Below are 24,102 nucleotides of genomic sequence, written 5' to 3' on the forward strand. Positions count from 1 at the left end.
AGGACTTACTTAGCCTAAAACCCCCCATACAAGAGACCTTGATGCCTCCTTTAATGTGTCTTAATGCACCTAGAGTTTTCATATTGGTCCTTGGATCCACTTGCTTCTTTTGGTACACTTGCATTATTTGCATATGGGGGAGCACTTACCATGTTTAATTTACTTACCATTTTTTTTTATTTACTTTCCATGTTTATAAACTTACCATATTGAAAAATTACCAAATTTGCTAAAAACAATTAAGGAAATAAAAGAGCAAATAAGGTAAACAAATAGAAGGAAGGAAAACCTAGGCTAATGTTATGATTCAACCTAGCCACCATTTGCTCTCATCTATGCTATGATAAAACACCGCATAAACACCATAAAACAATAGAAAAGTTAGTACTTGATCAAATAACAAGAATAATTAAATAATCTAATTAAATCAATCAAATTTACTTTTTCTCAGTGCAAAGGTAGCAATGAAGAAAAATGCACAAAAATAGTAAACATGCATAAAAATTGATGAATTTTTATGTGAATGCTCCTAAGCTATCATATGGCAACTTAGAAAAAAGAACCAAATAGAAAGCACAACTTAGAAAAAAGAACCCAATAGAAAGAACAACTGAAAATAAAACTGTTTTAAAGTCACTAGTTATTGCATGTACCTAGATTATGTCCACTTATTTTGTAAAACATTTGCATAATATAACACAATAAATTAGGAGAAACTAAAAATATAGATAAAGGACATCATGAACTCAATTTTAGACAGAAGAGTAACAAAAAAAAAAAAAAGTGAAAGATTCATCGAGTTATGCCCCTGCAAATTTTGCATATGTGCATAATCATATACAATCAAATGTAAAACTTTGAAAAATCATATCAGTTCAAGATGAGACAAACACAAAAGTTCCATAAGTTTTCATTTAGAATTTGGAAAAATATTTTTGGGATGAGACAAGTTGCCTGACTATGGGCTTTATTCTAGCAGTAAAAGTTTGTCCTAAAACCTTACATAGAGTGTGTGAGCTTGCCCTTAAATTATGTTCAAACCAACTATGAAATTTGACTTAAAGAAACTTATAAATACATAAAATAGGTGCGAATGAAATGCTCTATATGTTTTTTCTTTGTCTTTTTATTGTTCTTGCCTTTAGAAATTAAAAGAAAAGAAGAAAAAGAAAAAGAGAGGTAATTATAGAGATTTTGCCAATTAGGAAGATTACATCTGAGCCTAATTAGGAAGAAGCTTGACTTTTCAACGAAGCTTCCTAATTAAGTGATTTGACTTCTTAAAAGGTGAGATACTTGAGCGCACCCCCCCCCCCCCCCCCTTTATCTCTCTCTCTCTATTTTGGTTAAGGGAGATATGCTGCCCATTTTAATTTTTTTTTCTTTTATTATTTTTATTTATTTTCTTCCTAAATAAGTTTATTTTCTCCCAAAGTGCAAGTTGAGTCTAAGTGCAGCCCTAAACTATCCCTTGGCCAAATTGGGCCTCAAGCAAGGTTCTAATAGGCCTTGCTTCAGTTGGTTTTTCCCTAGAGCTCCTTCTGGTCCATCTCAGTTTAGTGATGCTCTAGGTTGGGTCCAACTGAAGCACATGAGGTCCATGTTTTACTTAAAAGCCAGTTGCACTCTCTAAACTATTTTTATCTTTTTATTATTTTTATTTTTTATTTTATCTTTTGTGAACCTATTTTATTTTTATTTTTATTTTTAAATGTAGAACATCTTATTTCATTTCTTTAGTACGTTAAGAGTCCTTGAAGTCTTTCAAGGCTTTCATCATCAGTATCCTTACTGCCTCAGATATGTAGGTCATGCAAGGTATCGCAAATAGGGGTTTACATACCCACCTTATGTGGTTCCTTATAGCTCGAGTCCTTATTTCTTTACAAGGTGGCAACTTATTCGATATTACAGTTGGTCCTATGGGCTAGTAAAGTCCTAGTAGGACTCTCTTGTTGCTTGGTACCCACGTACCTTTTCAAAACCAAATGTCAATGAACCCTTAACTCGTGTTCCATCATCCACAACTTCTTTTTGTCTATGGTGTACTAATATCTCCTTCATTCCATAGAATTGAAGGCCACCAATCCACTCTTTTTCACAGCTGATTCCCAAGACTATGACTTGACTATAGTAGAGGACCAACTATCAATAGTGTCCTTTTGGATACCACAAGTGCCAAACTCCATTTCATAGAAGACTATAAAGTGAAATGGGTATTTCATTTGCCACATCAACCTACTTTTCATAATTCAAAGTAGCCCAATCTCTAGGTTACGCTGATTCCTTCTTCTTTTGATCTCATCCATGTAACACATCCTTCCTATGTCTCTTTTCTACCCTTTGGATCCTATTTAAGCCTTCTTTCTTCATTCTTGTTGTTGTTGACATTATTTAGACTTAAGGCATTTCCTCATAACTTTGCCTCCAGTTACAAGCTTTAACAATGGTAACGCACCTAGCTATTCATATCATCCATTTTCAATCTTCATCATTCCCTTACCTTGTCATATAACTATCACCATCAGTTATGGTTGTTTCTTTCCTTCATGTTTCCAACTTGATTATTACTAGTTCCATCATTTTCGAAATTCCAACTACGTAGTTGGTTTCCCCAACATACCCTTTTATATTTAATCATGCTATTGTGTTGAATTGTTTTTTATGTTATGCAACACATGCAATTCACCATGAAAGGTTCTCCCTATGCTTTCTACATTTGGCTTAGCCCATCCGATTCATTATCTTTCCTTATCATGGAGTTTGGAAAGGTTGCAAGCCCTTGTGCTTGTCTTAAGTTTACCTGTGGCACACCTTTGACCACCTCATTTGCTTTCTTTAGTTTCTTTATTTTCTTTACAAATCTCATTTTTTCACTTCCACTAGGCTTTCTCACCACCCCTATTAGCAAGAGTTCTATTTTACAATATAAGCAAGATTGATGAGGGTGCAATATGACCATTATGAGATTAGGAATGAGTTTACGTAAAGGACTACTTTTGTTTATGCTTTAAGATTTTCTTATGGATGTGGAGCTCCTTATACATCGATAAAATTATTCGAAGCTAGATTGTTCCCCATGGTCAAAATTAGAGGAATGTTTTTTTATGGGCTATTGTGTTACTCCCTCCTGGGCGATAGCTTACCCCTCTACTAAGACTTATTCCTAATCTTGTGTTAAATTAATTAAAAGATAGGTTCAAAGCATTCTAATTTTCTAGGGTAGTTAGTGCTATATTTTCCATAATAATTTGTTTCATCTATGCTTATTGCTCTAATTGATAACTTCTGAAGTTTTGGAACTTGAAGACGTTGATAACATGCAATCAAAGGAAGAATTTAGAAAGGATCCCTAGCTCTTAGTAGGGTCCACTTTAAGGTGGCAATTCTTGACTCATTTGTGTCACGCTAAAAGTGAGGATTTAATTGAGTAAGGCATGCAACAACTTGCTTATTTAAAGGGGTTAACAGGTTAACATGTTTAGTTTTGATCCATTTAAAGATGTTATGACCCTTTTTATTTATAATTAAAAATGTTATTTTACGCTCAATATCTTATAATTTGTATTTTCTTTTTGTTTTTATGGTACACATGATATTAAAAGAAATTATGAAATTTTGATTAATATCATAATTATCTTTAAAAATAATTAGGTTACTTCATATATATATTAAACAAATTACACAGTGAACTAAAAGGAAAAAATTTAGACTCAAACATTATAATTGATTTCATCATAACTACTCAATTTATATATGAATAAATTATATGAAGTTAAGAAAATAAAACTACATAGTGATTCTAAATTTCTTTTGAATATCGTTAATATTTGAAAACAAAACTTTATTTATTTTTAGGAATAAAATTAAAGGAACAGATTTAATAAAAATTTAGTATTGATTGAAAAATAATTTCTATGAATATACTAATAAAATAAATTATTGAAATTTATTATATATATATATATAAATAATGAGAAAATTTAAAAATAGATAACTCTTTTTTTTTTTTGTTTTATCTCACATGCTTTTATTATGGTCTTAGAATTTGCTATATAATGTTCTTTTACATTAATTTGTTTCCTTATCTTGTTTCATGGGTTTTCTTATTATATATCTCTTGTTCATAGAAAAAAAAATATATTTTTCTAATTTGATTATGAGACAAGCGTATAAAAATAATATCTAATTGTATAAAATTGATTGAATGCCCTGAAAGAGCTAATATATTATTATCTAAAGGGATTGTATATGATATCAAACACACTTAAATAAAATGAAAGAATATAAGTTCTACTGTTCTTTCTCAATATTTTTATCTCTTCTTAGTTATTATTTTTGTCTTAGTTCATAATACTTTAATTTCACAACAAAAATGTATTTGTCATGCTGGACTTTGAATCAAGACTTTTACTTAGCACTCAAGCCGTACGTATAACCCCGAAAGTCGAATGCTTATTACAGTATGCTATCAATTCTGAAAATAAAATTTTAAATATACAGATGCTTTGACATGCAACCTTCACAAGATAGGCAAGAAACTCACTGGATTCTAAAATCTTTAGACTCATTTTTCAAAAGAAAAAGTATAAATATCAAACTAAGGTTTACTAATTATTATTGTTAAGAGTTACTATTCAGAAAAAAAATTGAGAAAAACAACTCCTTAAACACATTAGTTAAACATTAATAAAAATTAATTTTAAGTTTAATCATAAAAATTTTAAAATAATTAAATAATTTTTTGAAATTATTTTTCTAGCAGATCTAAAATGATTCTTTTCTTTAAATAAAAAAAAAAAATTTATAGCACAAATCCAAAACGGTTCTAAAATTCATTTTCAAGCAGCAACCTCTCTACTCTACCGGTCATTGAACTGAACCATTACAATATCCCTTTATGATGACACAAACACCAGTTCCCTTAGTATGGAAACACAAGCAAAGAAACCAAGTTTTCATTGGCTGTTGTGTTGTAGATTAACGTCATCATGAACAAGTGGATATATAATTCACATTGTGTGAGCGAGTGGCTACCTAATTTGCCATATTCATATAGACATACGTGCTGCAGACTTAATGCAGCCAAATCAACCCTCTAACGTACTCATCAGCACTTATGGAGCTAGATTATAATAACAGAGCCCGTGACGATGCTGATGAGTGCTGGTGAAGTCGTTGGGCCCCACCAGCTTTCGAGCCTCCGTTATGGCTCGAGTGCTAATGAAATGATTCCTTAGCCGTTCGATTTCGGGCCCCAATGATCTTACGGCATGGGGACGGGGATGGGGAACTAGTAGGGACTGATCGCGGCCGTACACAACCTCCTAAGTGGCTGGTTCTTTGTGAAGGCAACAAACAGATACCACATGGTGAGATCCAACAACTGATGATGGGACCCTCAACTCCACTAACATTTCCCTCTCTTTTTTTCGCATTCAAATCGCCTAGCCGCACCGAGCCAGAGCTGAGAACGATGGGGGCCGAGCATTGCATGAATATACAGCTGATATCTCAGTCAGAGTTGAGCCAAAAGCGAAGCTAAGCTGAACTCTCAAGTCTTATACCACCAGACTCAACAAACCACCGTGCATTTAGCAAACGCGTCCTCAGTCGGCTCATGGCTGTTGTCGCCATTTTGACCAAACACAAATGCATGAACTGGGATCTTAATGTGTGCAAATCTGGTGAATGAAACGTGGCATGAAGCATGCCATTGATTCCTTAGGTTGGTTTGGACTCGTTCATCTTGACCATCAAATAGTAGCATGATTCTGGCAACGGGATTTCTTTCCCTGCGGTCTTCGAGTACCTTAGTCACTTTCCCTAAAGCATCTCCTACGCTGGTCCCTTAACCACAAACGAGCCGGTTAATGATGCGGCGAGTCGACCACTACCTATGAGCCGTTATTCTCCACAAAGGCAACAACCTCTTAGGACTGGAAGAGAAAGCCACAACTGATAACTGATCAGCTAGCAAATTATTAGGTGCACTCGATCGAATTAAAAAATACTGCATGAGTAATCACGTAATCACATAAAAGTAGTTGCACAGAGATCCACTGTTTTCTTAATAAAAGTATACATGCACTAAATGCACCCAATAATATGCTCTACAATTTAGCTCCGATCATGCTGCCACTCACATCAAGAACCGTGACCAAGTCGATTAGTGCTTGATGTGAAGAGTCCAAAAGAGGTGCTGTATTGCTGCTGCACGCTTGTTGTGGTGGTGGTCGCGCTTTCACTCTCAATTCCATCACATAAGCTTCATAGCCATGGCCCACGGAAACAACAGCAGCTTCAGGAATGCAACAATCTGACCTGAACATTTCCAGAATCCCTGTTGCCATTGAACGGAATATCATCTGATTTGATTGAAGGCGAAGGGGTAGGATTAACGAAGAATCCTTAAATTTCCTCAACATCATCGACTTCCTCTTCTTCAGCATTCTCATCAGCTTCGGGAATCGGTATAAATCTGCTACCAGCGGTTGGAGATAGCAGGAGCTCATCGTCATCATAGGATCTCGAATTAGAAGTTTTGGTGGTTGAATTTACTGGTTATTGGGGTTCATGTCTTGGGATGGTAGTCTTAATGACTCTGAGTGAAGATTCCACCGCAAAAACTTTTTTCTGTTCATGTTTGGGCTTGTTTTTGTAGTTGGAGTTGCTATCGGCGTTAGAGTTGATGGCGGCATTGGTGTTATGAACGGCATCATTTTGTGGGTGGGAATGAGAGTGGAGATTCTTGTGGATGGCTAGTAAAGGAATATATTTCTAGGCAGAATTGTAGACAGGGAACACGAGGCTGCCATGCTTACTGACATGGGCGGCTACGTAAGGGAACTGAAAAGTGTATGCACATTCTGCTGTGTATATTGTCGTGCCTTGATCTGTCTTCACGCTATTCAAACAGATTCCACAGCTACTTTGTGGAAAGGAAATAAAACAACCAAACAAAACAAAATCATCATCCAACAAAGTCAAATTCTCTCCGCCATTAGATCTCTAACCAACTCTATACGTCCTCCAATTTAAAGAAGGGATCAAAAGAGTAATTGAGAATCTTTTCATGACAGTTTTGCTAGAAATCTTACACTGAATTTGAAGCTGTTCTTGAAGAGGGACAGCTTGATAGGAGATTGAGGAGAGGAAGGGTTTAAATTCTTAGCTGCTCTGGGTGCGGTTTTGTGATAGAGCACAGGACTTTGATTCGTGGAAGGTGTTTCCATGGTACTAGTTGTGGTTCAGCAATGTATTTTAAAAATAAATGTGGAAAAATAAAGAACATTTAATTTAATAAAAATAAACTCTCTGTATAACCTCATTGACATAATATTAGTTGATTGTGTTTTTTATATAGTACTAAGATCTAAGGGTGTGCAAACGATCGGTTCGGTTTCGAACCGAATTGAACCGATAAAACTAAAAACCAAAAATAAAAAATTTTAAAAACTGAACCAATCGATTATTAAGAGAAAATCGAATCGAATCAAACCGATAAATATCGGTTCGGTTTTAAACTGATCAAACCGAATTTTGTAAAATTTCATATTTTCAACATTAAATCTTAATAACAAAAATATAAAAAAAAAATTTAGAAATCAAAACTAAAAAATTTTAGGGTTTCCTTGATATATATATATTAGTAATTTTAGTTCGGTTTATTTTTTTTTATGAAAATAACCGAACTCAACTGATTAACCGAAATTATCAAAATTTATAAACCGAACCAAATCGAATAATTTTTAAAATCGAACCGATTAAATTGAATTGACTAGGTTCGGTTTGGTTTTTCGGTTTAAACTGAAATTTTCTCTCCCCTACTAAGATCTAACAAAACAAAATAAAAAATTTCGCCTAAATCTCAACCGCTAGCTAAGATTAGATTACTATATAAAAATTAAAGTATAACAATCTTAAAAACTATTATTTCTAAGATATTAATGAAAACTAAATCAATCATGTTTGAATTAGATTCTGACATTCTCTCCTTTAATTCAATCATGGACTTAAAATAATTTATTTTTTTTTATTTTTAATAATTTATTTTTTTTATTTTTTATTATTGGAGTACTTCTCTCCATCTAACAATTTTGGGTGTTACAACACTTCTCTCCAACTGACAATTTTGGTGCACTTCTTACCATTTGTTGATGCACTTCTCATCAACTTTTGCATCTAATTTTCTTGGAGTACTTTTCTCCAAATTTCAAAAAAGAGATTCTTCCTCTTATGCCATATTTGCTTCTTTATTTTTAAACCTGCAATCTTTTAGCAGATGCCCAAATTTTTTACAATTAAAACATTGTGGTTTGCCTTTATGCCAACAATTCTTTTCTTCATGGTTAAAACTTTTGCAAATACTACAATGTAGAAATTTTTTCTTTGTGGATGACTTTGCTGCTAGGAAGGCTCCCTCAGTTATTCCTTTTTGTCTGATGGCTCTTCTTTGCTTCACAACCTACAAAGCATTGATTAATTCTACAATAATTATTTGTGAAAAATTTGCATGAACTTCAAGTGAGGAAATTTTTAGCTCAAACTTCTCTAGGAGGCTAAAAAATTACTTTTCTACAATTCTTTTGTCAAGAAATCCTTCACCAAGTAGTCTAATTTTGTTGGAAATGGACACGAGCTCATTGCAATAGTCATTAACATTTTCAGGCTCTTTTATTTTTTGAATTCAAATTCTCTTATGAAATTGAAAATATGTATGAACTTGTTTGATCATTGCCTTCATACTCCTTGTTAAGCAAATCCCAAGCTTCTTTTGTATTTTCATAATCCATAATCGTTATGAAAATTATTTCAGAAATTAAAGATTCTATACAAGTTTTTGTCTTGTATTTCTTAGCTTTTTGCTCATTGTGGATTTTTATTTGAGCAAGAGTTGAATTTTCTAGTAGTAGAGCAGGATTGGTATTATTTTCTACTGAATCCCGTAAATCAAAAGCTTGTAAATAGGACTTCATTTTGATAACCCATATTTGATAATTTTCTCCTGAAAAAATAGGAGGTAAAGACAAAGAGAAATTGGTTTAGGCCATTGGTGAATCAAGGATTTAAAGTTTTCCCTCGTATGCCTATATGATAATTGAGGCTTTGATACCACTGCTACAAAAATAAATGCAAAAGAACAAAGAATATTTTATTTAATAAAAATAAACTCTTTGTATAACTCTATTGACACATTATTAATTGATTGTGCTATTTATATAGCACTAAGATCTAACAAAATAAAATAAAATAAAAATCCCACATAAATCTTAACCACTACTTAAGATTGGATCACTACTTAAAAATTGAAATGCAATGATCTTAAAAAACTATTATTTCTAAGACATTAATGAAGACTAAATCAACCATGTTTGAATTAGGTTCTAGCAGTGACTATATTCAAGGTGTGGCTGGGTTGCTTCCACTAAAGAGGAACCCTAGTTTGGCATAACTTCTAGGCCTTGGACTAGGACTAGGACTTGTTTGCTGCTTGTCTAAAATTGAGGTGGCATCTGGGTCTCTAGGGATGACAGTGCAAAAGGCTCTTCTCCAACCTATACCCATTATTATTAGTGGGTGACCAAAGCAAAGACTTTTATCTTTTTCCTTTTTGTTTCTGCTGAATCTTTATGTATCTCTTTCTATATATCTCTACTTTTCTTTATCATTTTTAAAGATAGCAAAGATAAAGAAAATGAAGTTTTGTTTTGATCAATCTAAGGTTGCCATAGAAGACAAAAAGCACAGGATCAGATTCAGCAATAAGGGCATGGGATGAAACAAAAAGAAAAGCAAAGAGACAAAGAAGTGGGATTTAAGAGAGAAAGAAGTCTGATTTAAGAGAGAATGAACCCAATGCCTAACCAGGCCTTTCTTTTGCTCTAATTCCTTACTTCCACTTTCTATTGTATACAGCTCTCTCCACCCATCGATAACCCCAAAAAGATAACCAAAGGCTTGAGATTTGTTGCTTCTCTTTCTTTGTATTTGATACTACAACACAGTTTTGCTTTGTAATATATTCCTTGGAAATGGTAAATAAGTACTTCACCCAAGTGACCGGCACATGTTGGTTTATTTTTAAATAGCCGGTCAACCTTCCACGTACTCTGTATTCCACGTTATGTCCGCTAACTTGTAAACTGGTCGCTGACTCTTGCACGAATTTTTATCTACTGAAATTGATGTACATGTAATAGTTCCATTATAAGTATTGATTATGGTGGAATTCATATGAGACCTGCCTATCAATGGTTAAAATAAAACTCTTGTACATACATTAATTTTATTGTATAATTTTTCCTCTTGCACACTTTGGGAAGAAAGAAAATAAAGTTGAAAATAATAGTAATAAATAGAGGTAAAAAGTGATTTTTTTTTTTAATTTGGAAAGAGGGAACAAAACTAAAATGGGAAAAGAAAATAATTTTTTATACAGTTTCTTTAATTTAAAAGAAAATGAAGGTGAGAGAAAAATTGCACTATTAGAATAAAATTATAATTATATTTATGTATAACAGCGATTTAACACAATATTTTCTTTTTCTTTATGTTTTTAGCTTTTCATGCAGAACTTCATTTATTATCTTTAAACTTTGCGTCTTGTAATGGGATAATTCCTAAGTTTCAATTAGTACAAAAGTATCATAAACTTTAACATATAAACATTTCCTTATCTGAGGTAGTCAGTTTTTAAGTTATGAAATGAGTAAATTTAACTCACTGTCTCTTGAATTTGACTCTTATAATGATGTTTTCCCTAAATTTCAATTTAAAATATAAAACTCTCAAACATCAATTTAATGAATGATAAATCTCATGTACCCTACTTTTATCAGTTTCTTTATTACTAAGCTAGAGTAGCAGGCATTAGAGAGAGAGAGAGAGAGAGAGAGAGAAAAGAAAAAGTACGCTTTTCCCTAAATCTGTATTCTAGTTTATTCTCTTTTTGCCCCTTCACCACCATGCATTTTGATTCCTCTGTTGAATCTTCATTCTCCATCGTTAAACTCTCCCATTCTCCACCCAATTTTAATCATCATCATTATTAATAAACTAAATAAGACCCATTATAGACGGAAAAAAATGGTGATGGTCAGAGAATGCTTTCATTTTTCTTTCTTCCTTAACACAAAACTAGCGCTTCAAGTAACACCAAAACTAATCTCCTCCTCATTCATGGCTTAGATGCCAACACATTGTTATAATGGAGTGGTATCATCCGCCATTTTACCCCTTATTTCAACGTCTATGTCCCTAATTTGGTATTTTTTCAGTGAGTCTTTCATCATTAAATTAGAATTGACTTAGTCATTATAGGCACAGTGCGTGATTTGAGTCATTGAGACTAACTCAATATGTAAGCTGAGTGTGTGGCGGAATGAGGTTAAGAGCAAAGATAGAGAGAACGAGACTGGGAAAGAGAGAGGGAGAGGGGGAAAGAGAGAGGGAGAGGGGGAAAGAGAGAGATTATTTTTTTTTCTCTAATGGTTGCCACTTTAGCTCGGTAATTAAAAATGTGGCAAAAATATGTTACAAGAGCTTTGCTACTCACTTAATTGATATTTAGTGAGTTTTATATTTATAAATTGGAGCTTAAAGACAATTTCATTACAATGGCCAAAGACAATTTCATTACAATGGCCAAAGTTGAGGGACGATGCATGAAATTACTCACCTTATAATTTGTAAACCAACAATGCATGAAATTACTCACCTTATAACTTGTAAACCGACTATGTCAATTAAAGAATTTTCATATATACCAAATCAAAATTCAAGAGTTTATGTTATAAATTGAAGTTTAGAAGTAATGCCATTAAAAAAAGATCAAAATTGAGGGACAGTACATAAAATTTATCTACTTCTCAAACAAGAAAAAATAAAAATTATTTTCATTACTACTATTATGACTAGGCCATTTTTTGGCTCCTTTTCCCTTCTATCTTGACCTTCTTTCCATTGACTCCTTTTACTCCCGCCTCATCCTCACCACTACCAACTCCCTACATTTTTTATTTTTGCCTCAACTTTGTTCTCGAATTTGACTTGTTCTATCCCATGATCATTTTTTACATGCTTAATTCCATAATTGATTTTTGAAGAAACTAAATACTTGCTTTGAAATCCTCTTTGCCAAACCCACTAAAACTCCACCAAAGACTTCACTTTTCCATTAAAAACTTGTTTACTATTCTATAATTTTGGCAATACTCCATCCTTTTCACTATAAGAATAATGCAATTTAGCAACAGATTTTATCAACAAATTTATAATAGATATTGATACAGTATAAATTAGATGACTACATTGATAGTTGCCACTTGTCTTTAAATAAAAAGGGGTCATATATAACACACCTCTCGTATGTTGTAGAAAGGAAACAATACCTAATACACCGTCCAACTACTTAGATCTATACCCCATGTCTTCATATAAGCTATACTTCCTATAATGTTTTGAAAAGAGCCCTGATACCATTCTCAGGAAGCACTCTAGCCAAACTAGTTATACTATGCATATAATATATTAGAGGCCAACTACTACCTTTGGAATTGGTCCTTGGGTCACTTAATCTCCTTGGGTTATACGACCTAATAACACTAAAATAAAGGATATATGCCTCCCTGAGATGAATCAAACATTCATTTGACTTATATTTTAAGTTGTTTACTCTTTGTCAACATGTCAGCTTTGACCCTATATCTAATCTAAAGTACCTAAACCCTACATTATCCATAAGTTCTAGCTGAAATGTGTTAGAGTTATTATTGCCTCTGGTATGGCATGCTCTGATTTTATGCAGAGATCTAGTTGAATGAGACAACCCCACTTAGCATACACCACCACTTGTTTGCTTATCATTAGTTCTTTTATAGTATATATAGGTACTTATTATCCTAGGTAAAATAGGTTTACAACCCCTTCTTACTTGTCATTGTTATCGTTTGTTTTTTCATCTTGTACTAACTTAAGCATCGAAGTGCATGTGAGATAATCCCCTTGGCTCTCTAACCCTTGTTGTCTTATAGGGTAACCAGTCGAATCTCATCCAAACCACTCAAAAGCACTCACAGCCTTCCTTATACCTTATCAAAGTACCAATAAGCAGTCATATAGTTACCATAGGCACTCGTATCACCTTCCTTTCACACCTTATGCCTTGTACACTTGTCCTTCATCCAAATACTCCCATACCACTAATTATTAGACATTATAAGAAAACAAAAATTTATACAATTTACCAATGACTTTTTGAATTCGCTAGTAATTTACAAATGGATTTTTAATCCATTAGCAAATTGTTTGACGTAAAAAATGGTGTACAATTTATCAACGGATTTAAAAATCTGTTACCAACGGATTTAAATCCATTAATATATTGTTTCACATCAAAAAATAGGTGTACAATTTACTAATAAATTTTTAGATCAATTGATAAATTACTGATGGATTTAAAATCCATTTGGTAATTTATGAAGTGAACAATCATGCCTTTCTTCCTATAAAAGCCTGCCTTTTTATTTCAATTAGCAATGGATTTTAAAATTCATTGTTAAATGGAAAAATCTATTGATAATTTTTTGAAGGCAACAAACTCACATTTTGTTCATTTAGCAATAGATTTTAAAATCTATTGCTAATCCATTCACAAATTGCACTTAAAAACTGATAGGACCTATTTCACTTTTTCTTTCATTGCATCTTTCTTCTACTCTCTCCCATTTCACTTTTTCTTTCATTTTACTCATCCTTCCATTTTCTTTTTCATTTTTATCGTATCTTTTTTGTCTCACCTTACTCCTCCGTAAGGCAAAACATGATCCCGTAGTACACTTAATGAATTATCATACTTCACCTACCAGTAACCCATTAAATATACTACAAGGGATTTTAAAATAATTTTCATTCATTTTTAAGCTAGTGGATAATTTTTATCAAGTATTAAAAACCTTTAATTGACACCAAGTCAGAAATCAAATTCTCGATCAAATCTGGTGTTACAAAAATATACAAGTGAAGAAATTCTCAAATTAAGATTACAATAATTTGATTTCATTGCATACCAAAATAATATTACAAGAGTTTTTGTATAACTGCTCAAACAATTTACATACATATAATTACATGCATACATCAAAATCTAATGTACAAGAGTATACCTCTAATATACCCGAAGTTAATCCTAATGAGTCTTCAAGGCGTAGCTACCAGAAATCTCACTCAGCTGCTTTATCTTTACTATCACCTGCGACAGCATACAAAGCTATCGCTGAGTGGTGAACTCAGTGGTGCACAACTATAATTTAAAATATAATATGCAATACCTTGCCAAAATTTTAGCAAAGAATTTAGAAATCTTGAAATTCAATTAAAGTTCCAAAAAAAAAAAAATCAAAATATTCATTGCCAATAAAATAAATCATTTGTTAAAATGACTCTGCTCAAGAATTTCAATGTATCAAATCATAATTGAACAGTTAAAGTAATTCTAGTAATTTATGGAAACAAATCTTAATTTCAATAAAATCAATTATGCATAAATCCCATTTGAAATCACAATTCTTACTATTCAAAACCCATTCTTTATCTCACTAACTATGCAAGACTAATTCGTAAGGGCCATCTTCATGGCGATTCTAACCCCCTATGGTCGGGGAGGTCGAATCGAGATTCTAACTCCTTATGGTCAGGGAGGTCGAATCATCGTGCACAGTACACACCACAATAATGCAACTTCCGAAAGGGCCAATAAAAAACTTAGATCTAATCTCTAATAAGAGGAGAATCTAAGCCTGTGCATGTACCATAGTAATCAAAACAAAGCTAACTCTATTGTCTCCTCAACAAATGGGAGAGACGGGTAATAACCTAGTCAAGCATCTATAGTGATATATAAAACAATATCATGAATCTCTTTGTCCTTTTTGTGAGCATAAATCACAATACAATTCAATTCAAAGTCAATTCTAATATCCAATAATTTTTTTATGCCCATCACAATTCAAAACATATTTTATCCATTTCTCATGTCAAGTATATTTCAATCAAAATTTTTTCCTAGAGCTAATTTTATTCAATTTATGACAAAATAAAATCATAACTAATTTCATTTTCCAAAACTAAACTCATTCATACCATAACACATTTCAATAATCATTGAAATAAATTCAATAATTGGTAAACATAATATATAAAGAAACTAAAATCATTTATTCAAATAAAATATACAAAACTTTAACAATGTAAAACTAGTTGTGCACAAATCTCTTTATTGATTAATTTACTCTATCTTTTGTTTCTCCTTCGAAGATCCCTTTTTAACTGAAACACATAAATTTAAAGTGCTTCCATATCCATATCTAATACTTAAATTCCTACAATTTCATTGTAGACTTATTCTACCTATTACGGTTTATAGTTTTGGGTCTTTCATACTTTTGTGTATAGTGGCACTATTCATAGCACTATTCAAGTCAAAATATTGACTTTTTCCTACTAAATAGGTTTATTAATTCTAATTGCACTCATATACCACATTTTGGATGTCAAATTTGTTGGCATTGATTGCCAATTAAATTTCTAAACTACCTAAGTAAAATCCCAAAAATTTAGTTTGGGTCATAAGTTTCTACTGTTCCATTAGTCTATTTACAGTGGAAATTTGGCTAAGTGTCCTTTATCAAAGTTGTTCCTTATTGTCTTAAATTTAATTTCCTTTTTGAATCACTCAATTTGGAGCTTTGTAGCTCAAGTTATGCCTATTTCCCTAAGGTTGGCCAGATTGGTATCTACTCAGAATTCTGGGCAGGTTTATTCTGGCAGTTTTGGGCAACCAACTTTGGGTGATAAAATGACTTGGTTATGGGTAGAATTTGGGTTAGTGTTCTTCATGAAAGTTGTAGTGCTATGTCATAGCTTTCTAATGGTTCAAAAATCAGGTCATTTGGACCTGACTAGACCAAGTTATGGCTAAATAAACAAACACTTGTTCATTTAGTCATTTTTGTACAGTGGCAGTGTGCCAATTCCGGGTTTGACCTAATTATTCACTAACTTAGAATCACTTTTAGGGTTTCTACACAAAAATTATGGCATTATGTGTCTACTTTCATTTCTAATTAACCTCACACCAATTGGGGTGGCAGAATTACAGTTTTGGTCCCTAAAAGGGACCTAGGTCAGGCTGTCCAGTAATGACCCCTCACCAATCCGAATTTCATTGCAATTCTAATCACTCCAACACATCTCAGTTGGTCCCAATTGACCATTTTAAACCTCATTTAGGTCAAAGTACATTAATTTACTAAATTTTCAAAATTTTCCCCCAAAACCCTAAGGGTCAAGAACCCTAATTTTCTTATTTCTTCAATTTATGAAATTAAAGTATATATTATACATCTACATACTCAATCAAGCCTAAGAACACTTTTAATTCCAACAAATTCCATCAAACCCTAAGTATACTCAAGTTGACCGAAATTTATGGATTTCATATATGCATGAATTTTTCAATTTCTCATGTAAGTTCCTACTTATTCAACTACATCTCCATGCATAATTCTTAATTTGAATGGAAAGGAGGACTTACCTCAATTTGTGAATTTCCAAAGCTTTAATCTCTCAAATTTCCTTTTCTTTTTTTCACTTCAATCTTCAAATCAAAGCTCAAAGGTAATTTTTTCTTAAGGAAGTTGTGGAATTAATGAGGATTTTAGGGTTGTGAAAGCTTAATATAAGCTTTCATGGTGGAAGAAGAAAATGAGGGAGATGAGAGAGAGATGAAGTCGGCAAGAAGAAGGAAGGAAGAAAAAAAGAATTTCTTTTCTTTAAATTTTTTATTGGCTCCTTTTTATGTTAAATTATCTTTCAATTTTCAAATTTTAGAAATTAACATTTATTGTGTCATGGTGATGTCATAAAACTTTATTTTAATTTCTTTTCTTTTCCTTTTATTTTTTCATAACTTCTTCAATTTAATTATATATTTCACAATTTTAATTTCTCACATTTTATTGGATAGTTAGGTCATGAGTCACCTCTAGGGGTGAATTGACCAATTTGCCCCTCGCCGGTCTGATCTGGTTTGCCAATAATTCAGTATTTCTTCTAGAACCCTAATCTAATTATTTGATATGGTTCTCTACCTTTTCCTGTGATTTTCACATTTCCCTTAGCTTTGCAATTTTTCCTAGGACTGTGTTGTCACAATGTCCCGTATGAAATTAGAGTTTTGACTGATCTCGTAGTCACTTCCTAGTGCGGTCACCCATTGCTTTGACTCCCGGCTCATTTAACCTTTTATGTTCTATTTTTCTTATCTACATTTGACCTTTTTGTAATCACTATTAATTCTTGTTCAGGGCTTTTCTAGTTGACTTAAACATGGTTCTGATCCTCTTAATTGTCCGGACCGACACCGATCTCTGAAACAGTGTGTCGCAAGGGTTTTGCGGTCACCTGAACGAACCCTCACCGAAGTGGGAAGGAATGAGGAGTCGCCACTTTAATTTTGAGGGAAATTAAAGAAAACCATTTGTGAAATGCAACTTAAAATGATACCACTTCAAATACAGAGATTCTAGGTTCGGGGTCCGTAAACTGGTGGGGAAGGTGTTAGGCACCCCACCTCGTCCCTCAATGAGGGTGAGTAGATTTAACCTTACGTTCTTTATAAATTAAAATCGATGGTTAGGGGGGGTTAGAATGAAGATGTTAATCCCTTTGATAAAAGGGAATATTTGATTTTTCACTAATTCAGGTTACCCAGATACATAAATAAATGAGACGACCCTTAGTGAGTTGGTGTTGCGTATCAGTTTTATTTAGGGGGTTACTTTGCGTATTGTGCTGTCTTAGTTTGAATTTGAGAAAATCCGGGTAAAAGCTTTTCCGATCTCTGGGGATACTCTATTTAAAGTTTGAATGATGGATCTCGGATAAGAACTCTCCTCCGATCTCCACATATTTATTAAAATTTTGGTTGAGAATCGGATAAGAACTCTCCTCCGATCTCTTTAAATGATTATTAAAAGTTTTGATTGTAGATCGGATAAGAACTCTTCTCCGATCCTTTTTTAATATTTATTAAAACTCTTAATTGAGAATCGGATAAGAACTCTCCTCCAATCTCTTTAAATATTTATTAAAACTTTTAATTGAGAATCGGATAAGAACTCTCCTCCGATCTCTTTTAGATATTTATTAGAATTTTTGATTGAGAATCGGATAAGAACTCTCCTCCGATCTCTTTTAGACATTTACTAAGATTTTTGATTGAGAATCAGATAAGAACTCTGCTCCAATCTCTTTTAAATATTTATTAAAGTTTTGGTTGAGAATCGGATAAGAACTCTCCTCCGATCTCTCTTACTTGAATGAGAGTTGGATAAGGAATTTTCCGACCTCTTAAAATTTGATTACAGCTACACATCATAAGAGCCTAAGACTAAGGGTTCTGGCATTCAAAGATGCCGGGGACCCGAATAAGGCTTCTTTTAACTCATTAGTACCTCGTGACTAGACAGGGGATACCAGACTGAATTTTACCGACCTCCTATGTGATCGCCTTACCAATACCTTTCGGCAGGCAACATTTGCTCTATTTCATTTACTAGTCTGAAATTCAATTTTACTCTGACTCCCCACCTTACCCAGTCACCTTCTTGAGCTATTCTAGTGGTTCGACTTCATAACTCTCTGATTTATTATCTGAACGTTTATTAAAAAAAAAACTCTTATGTTAAGATACTGCTACCCATCATTTTATCAAACTACCTATATGTTACCCGTAACCAGAACGCCTACATTAGGAAATAATAAAAGACCAAGAACAAATAAATAACATGAACTGATATATCAAAGATAAACTCAAGAATAACCACCCACGTGGGACCTTCTAACATAAGACAAACTTTAACGAAAATTACGAGCGTAAAAAGAAAATAAAGACGAACACTGGATAAGGCAATGGTTCAGACACTCACCTGCAAGAAGTTAAACCTATTGAACTAACTATAGAGTCACGAATGTTGCAGAGTTTCGGGCTAATAGTCTGGGGACTAATGCTTGCCTTGAAATGACGAATGCCTAGTTAGCATGTAATCGAACCGGAATGATAATGAATGAGATTGAGCTCAGAAAATAAAAGTGGATATAAAGGTGGTGAAAACAGAAGTGAAACTTAAGAAAGGGTATCGCAGAGCAATGAACAAACTGAAAATCAAAAGTTCCAGTGTCCAACACTTCTTCAAAGAAAATACTTTAGAAAACTGGTTTCTAAAGTCTTTCTAGCTTAAAAAATAGCAGAGTAGCAAAACTGAATCAATTTTCAGAGCCTTTCCACTATAATCACCACCCTTTTTCTTCGTCCTCCTCTCTCAACAGTTTTCATGCAGGTATTTATAGGGAACGTGTGCTTCCAATGAAGGGTCAGGATTCCCCTTGAAGGAGATGGAAGGTTTGGATCTTAAAGGACATGATCTGATGTTTGAGAATCAAAGAGAATCAAAATGAACGGCTGAGATCCTTTTTAGAATAATTGTCCTTTCTCTCTTCTAATCTAACGGCCCAAAATTTTCTTATCAAGGGCTATCCAAGGGCTGGGAATAAAAGGTGCCGGTCTTGTCGTCTTCTTCTTTGATCCAAGGGCTCCGGACTTGTCGTTACAAGTGAGATCAACGGTAGAGATTGAGATGTATAGGACTGTCATGACATACTCTAGCACCTGTCAACAATGTGGGCGATTCTGCAAATGAGGCGTGTGGAGGAGATTCGATCTCGTCTGCAACGCTTTAACTACCTCAGCTCTGATTATGACGACAGTCATGGGAAGTTGTCTTATTCTCTTTGCATTCTGATCTCCCCTCCCTTCTGATCTTTCCAATATGCTCTTTTTTCGAACTCTCATGTCGGGCCCCTCTCCCGATCTCTCTCATTCCAAAGTCTTCTCCTTTGTCTGAGTCGGTTCAGTCAGGGCATTTATTCTTTCAATTTTCGAGGCGTCCGCTTCGTTTTCTGCTAGCCATAAATGCTCAGACATTCTCTATATATATACCCTCGTCAGGAAATCTTCCCGCATTTCATTTTCTCCTCTTTCTCACTTTTCCTGTTCTAACTGCTTCGGTAACAATCCCGGCCATGATAGCTGCTTTTGATCTTTTCCCGGCTGTTCACCTTGTTCACCGACTGACAATTTTCGACCCCGGTGATTAGAAAATCATTATGGCCATATTTGATGACAGTGAGAGAACCGAACTAATTCACAGATCCAGATCAAGAATATCGATTGCGTTGACCCTGAATCGATTGACCGATGTAATCGACGAACCGATTTCGGGCGAGAAGACTGCTAATTTCCCTCCGATCTTTGGTGATTGCCCTTTGAAGTTCATTTGGCTTTTCACCACATTCGGTGTCCCGACAGCGGCTCGGTTCCGAGCGATAATATTGATGGTGATCTCTCTTATCCTTATGAGAGTCATAGTCACCCCATCTGAGTTGTACATCTATTCAATATCAATGGCCGGTCTCCTGATCAAATACATCTTTTGATTCAGCCACGAGACTAGGCTTTGACATAGGCCTTCGCTAGATAGGATGTACTGCCGATCTCTAGAGATCGCCCAAATGATGTAATTTCCCCTTTAATGTAATATGATCTCTAGAGATCGCCCAAATGATGTAATCTCCCTTTTAGAAATGAAATTTTATTATTATTGCATTGGTTATTTTCCGATCTCTGATGTGTTCATCCGATCCAATTCTTAACTGAATAGCCCTTAGTTGATCTGTCATTCCAAACAACCACCTTAATCTGCCGGTCCTTTAACCAGCCAATCTCTCCTTATTCAATTATGGAATTTCTGGAATATTCGTGAGACGTGTCAGAAAAAGCTGGCGAATCCCACTAACCGATGCGCCGCTTGGGACACCGTGAGCATAAAATGCTCAGACGGGTATAAATAGGGGATGGGTCCGCCAGTTGCTCCCTTATGTCATTTTCAGCCTCTCGCGAGTGATTCCAAAATCCTCTCATTTTTTCAAGTTCTTCCGACACCGATCACACTCCGGTAAGGGTTTTGATCTTTCTTTCAGTTTAAATTTCCTCTTTTCTTTGAAAATGAGCGGCGTTGAGGGTCAGAGAGTGGCGAGCCCCCCTTCCGTTCATGTCTCATGGTCGTCAGATGAAGTTGAGGTGGTCGGACTGAGCGGGCGATCTGAACCTCCTACATCCTCTGTTCCAGCCCGTGGTCAAGCGGGACCCTCACAATGAACACATTCTTCAGGGAGAGAAAACCTCCCCATGGACGAGCTACCATCAATCCTTCAAGAAACTGACCTGCAGTCGTTCAGCCAAGAGTATAACATTCAGCCCGATTCATACGAACTCATTAAGTGTCACGGTGATCTTCGAGCCGATCACTTCTTTGAAGAGAATGATATGATCATGGTATACGAAGAGCAATTAAAAGCCGGGTTGCGGTTCCCTCTTGACGACTTCTTCAAGTAAGTTCTAAAATTTCACCAAGTGTGCATAGCCCAAGTTCACCCGAACTCATGGCGGATCCTAGTAGCCTTTAGAGGCCTTTGCCGAGCCAAAGGACTCAGTCCTACAGCTAAGGTGTTCGCCGAACTACATAGGCTAACTCGTCGAAAGGACGAAGAGTATTGGTTCTTTCAAGCGAAGCCACATTGTGGGCTTTTTATCGATCTGCCCTCCTCCCTGAAGAATTGGAAGAATCGCTTCTTTATTCTGAGGAGGAAAATTCCGAACGGCTTCGAGGGTTTCCCACGTAGCTGGCTGCACCAGGGTCCCTTACTTCCGAAGCGCATCACCCTGAATAGGGAAGAAGGCCTAATGGTGATGGAACTAAAAGATCAGGCGGCCCGACAGAAGTTCTCTTGTTTAGATGCAGTGACGGCCGAACTGCATCATTGGACAATGGAGTTGATTACTGGCGAAGAACGCGGGCTTCAGCTCTCTGACCTCGGCCTCGGTACTTTCTATATCTCTGATCTTTAGGCCTTAGCGATCTCACTGACCTTTTCTTTGTGCAGGTATGGCGAGTGGCGAGGCTTCCAAGGAAAGTCGAAGGTGCAAGAGAGAGGTCTCCAGAAAAGTGCGGGAGATGAAGTATGCCGAGGCCTCTCAGACGCCGAGGCACGATCCAAGTGAGATACAGGGAGGTTCGTCCCGACCTTTAAGACCGCTGGTTCCTGAAATAGAAGTGGTTCGGTCTCCTCCTCGGCATGAAGAGCCGCCACCACCTCCTTCGGTTGCTTCAAGTGCGGAAGGGGGTCCTTCCCAACCACCTGTGAGGACCCTTTCCTGCGGTGCTCAAATCCTGATCCACTCGCTGGAGAAGAACCGGACGGTTCGAGAGAATCCGGGCTTTGCTAAGGTCTTGGGGTCCTCCATCTGTCTTCGGGAGGATCGGGATAGGCTAACCCCGAACGATCTCGATGATATCCTGACCCAGACTATGAGCCTAAGTGTGGAGAGTTTGGTGAACCAATACATTTTCTGGGAGAAGGCTCACCGTATGGATCGAAAAGGTGGGTCATGAAGCAGCTTCCCTCCTATCCCAACTTTCATCCGCCCAAAACTATATAGCTGAAATTGAGGGGTGGATGAAGTTCTACGATGAAAAGTTGACCGAGCAAGCCCATGTTCTTGAAGAGGTTCGGGCGCTCCGAGCCGCTGATGTTGCTCACCTCACTGACGAACTCAAGGCAAAAGAAGAAGAGGCAGTGACAAGGGAGGCCGGTGCTTATGTGAATGCCCATGGGGATCTCTTGGCCGAGCTCAAGAAGCGTTATCCCGAAGAGGACTTTTCCTGCATGATAGACCTGGCTCCGCAAGACGAAGAGGATAGCGAGGAGGAGGTCGAAGGTGATAGAGGGGGTGAACAAAATGTATAACAGGCTGGGGGTGATCCTCCAGCCGAATGACTTGTATAAATTTTTAATTTGAAATGAAATGAAGTTCCCCTTTTTTTTTAATGACTGAATGAGATCGGAAAGTATCTAAGTTGCATGAGCGCCTGATTGTCTGAACATATTAGAACAACTTGAAAGCAATTATTAACCTATGTATGAGAGATTGGTAAAACTTTGTAGACATGAGATCGGCCTAAACCGAGAACAAACACTGAACGGAACTTAAGATTATTAAAACTGGAAACCTGATCTGAACACTTAAGATCGGAAGCACCGTTAAGCCAGATTAAAACTTTAACTTTATTGAACAACTATCCACAATATTTATGAATGGGGAATCGGATGGCATAAAGAGTTAATGTTAGTTCAATTTCGTTTGACAAGAGAGATCAGAAATGTGATTGACCGGCCGAAAAACTTGGTAATTGATTTGAGAGATCGGATAGGATTTAAATGATATGGAGACTTAGTACTAATTTGATTCCTTTTGAAGAGAGATCGGAAATGTGATTAACTAGCAAAGAGAGGCTTGGTGCTGGGGATCGGTTTCAAAGTTTATTGATTCCAGGATCGACCAAAATATGGTGTCGACAGCTGCCCCTCTTTACATAATTCCTACTGAAGGGAAGAATTTTCCCGTGTAGGGATTATGTAAAGATTCAGACCCATATTTTGGGCGATTGGGTATTGAAATGTTGAGGTTAGTAACAGGAATTTAAATGCTGAAAAATTAAAGTCAACTTAGATCAAGGAACCAGAGATTGATTAACAAGAAATTTAAATGCTGAAAATTAAAATCAACTTAGATCAAGGAACAAGAGGTTGATTAACAGGAAATTTAAATGCTGAAAATTAAAATCAACTTAGATCAAGGAACCAGAGGTTGATTAACAGGAAATTTAAATGCTGAAAATTAAAATCAACTTAGATCAAGGAACCAGAGGTTGATTAATAAGAAATTTAAATGCTGGAAATTAAAATCAACGTAGATCAAGGAACCAGAGGTTGATTAACAGGAAATTTAAATGCTGGAAATTAAAATCAACTTAGATCAAGGAACCAGAGGTTGATTAACCGAAAATTTAAATGCTGAAAATTAAAATCAACTTAGATCAAGGAACCAGAGGTTGATTAACAGGAAATTTAAATGCTGAAAAT

The 24,102-nt window shown here is 35.2% G+C and overlaps 1 protein-coding gene and 1 pseudogene across 1 annotated transcript; both read right to left on the reverse strand.

Moving 5' to 3' along the window:
- Positions 1-5,083: 5,083 nt before the first annotated feature.
- On the reverse strand, positions 5,084-7,139 carry LOC110642449 (uncharacterized). The gene has a single exon (XM_021794527.2). It carries the CDS (start codon positions 6,522-6,524, stop codon positions 6,114-6,116), a length of 411 nt encoding a protein of 136 aa, XP_021650219.2. The 5' UTR covers positions 6,525-7,139; the 3' UTR covers positions 5,084-6,113.
- LOC131170515 (E3 ubiquitin-protein ligase WAV3-like) lies at positions 5,118-6,019 on the reverse strand (annotated as a pseudogene).
- Positions 7,140-24,102: the final 16,963 nt, after the last annotated feature.

Source organism: Hevea brasiliensis, chromosome 2, assembly GCF_030052815.1.
Source record: "Hevea brasiliensis isolate MT/VB/25A 57/8 chromosome 2, ASM3005281v1, whole genome shotgun sequence".
NCBI classification, from domain to species: Eukaryota; Viridiplantae; Streptophyta; class Magnoliopsida; order Malpighiales; family Euphorbiaceae; genus Hevea; species Hevea brasiliensis.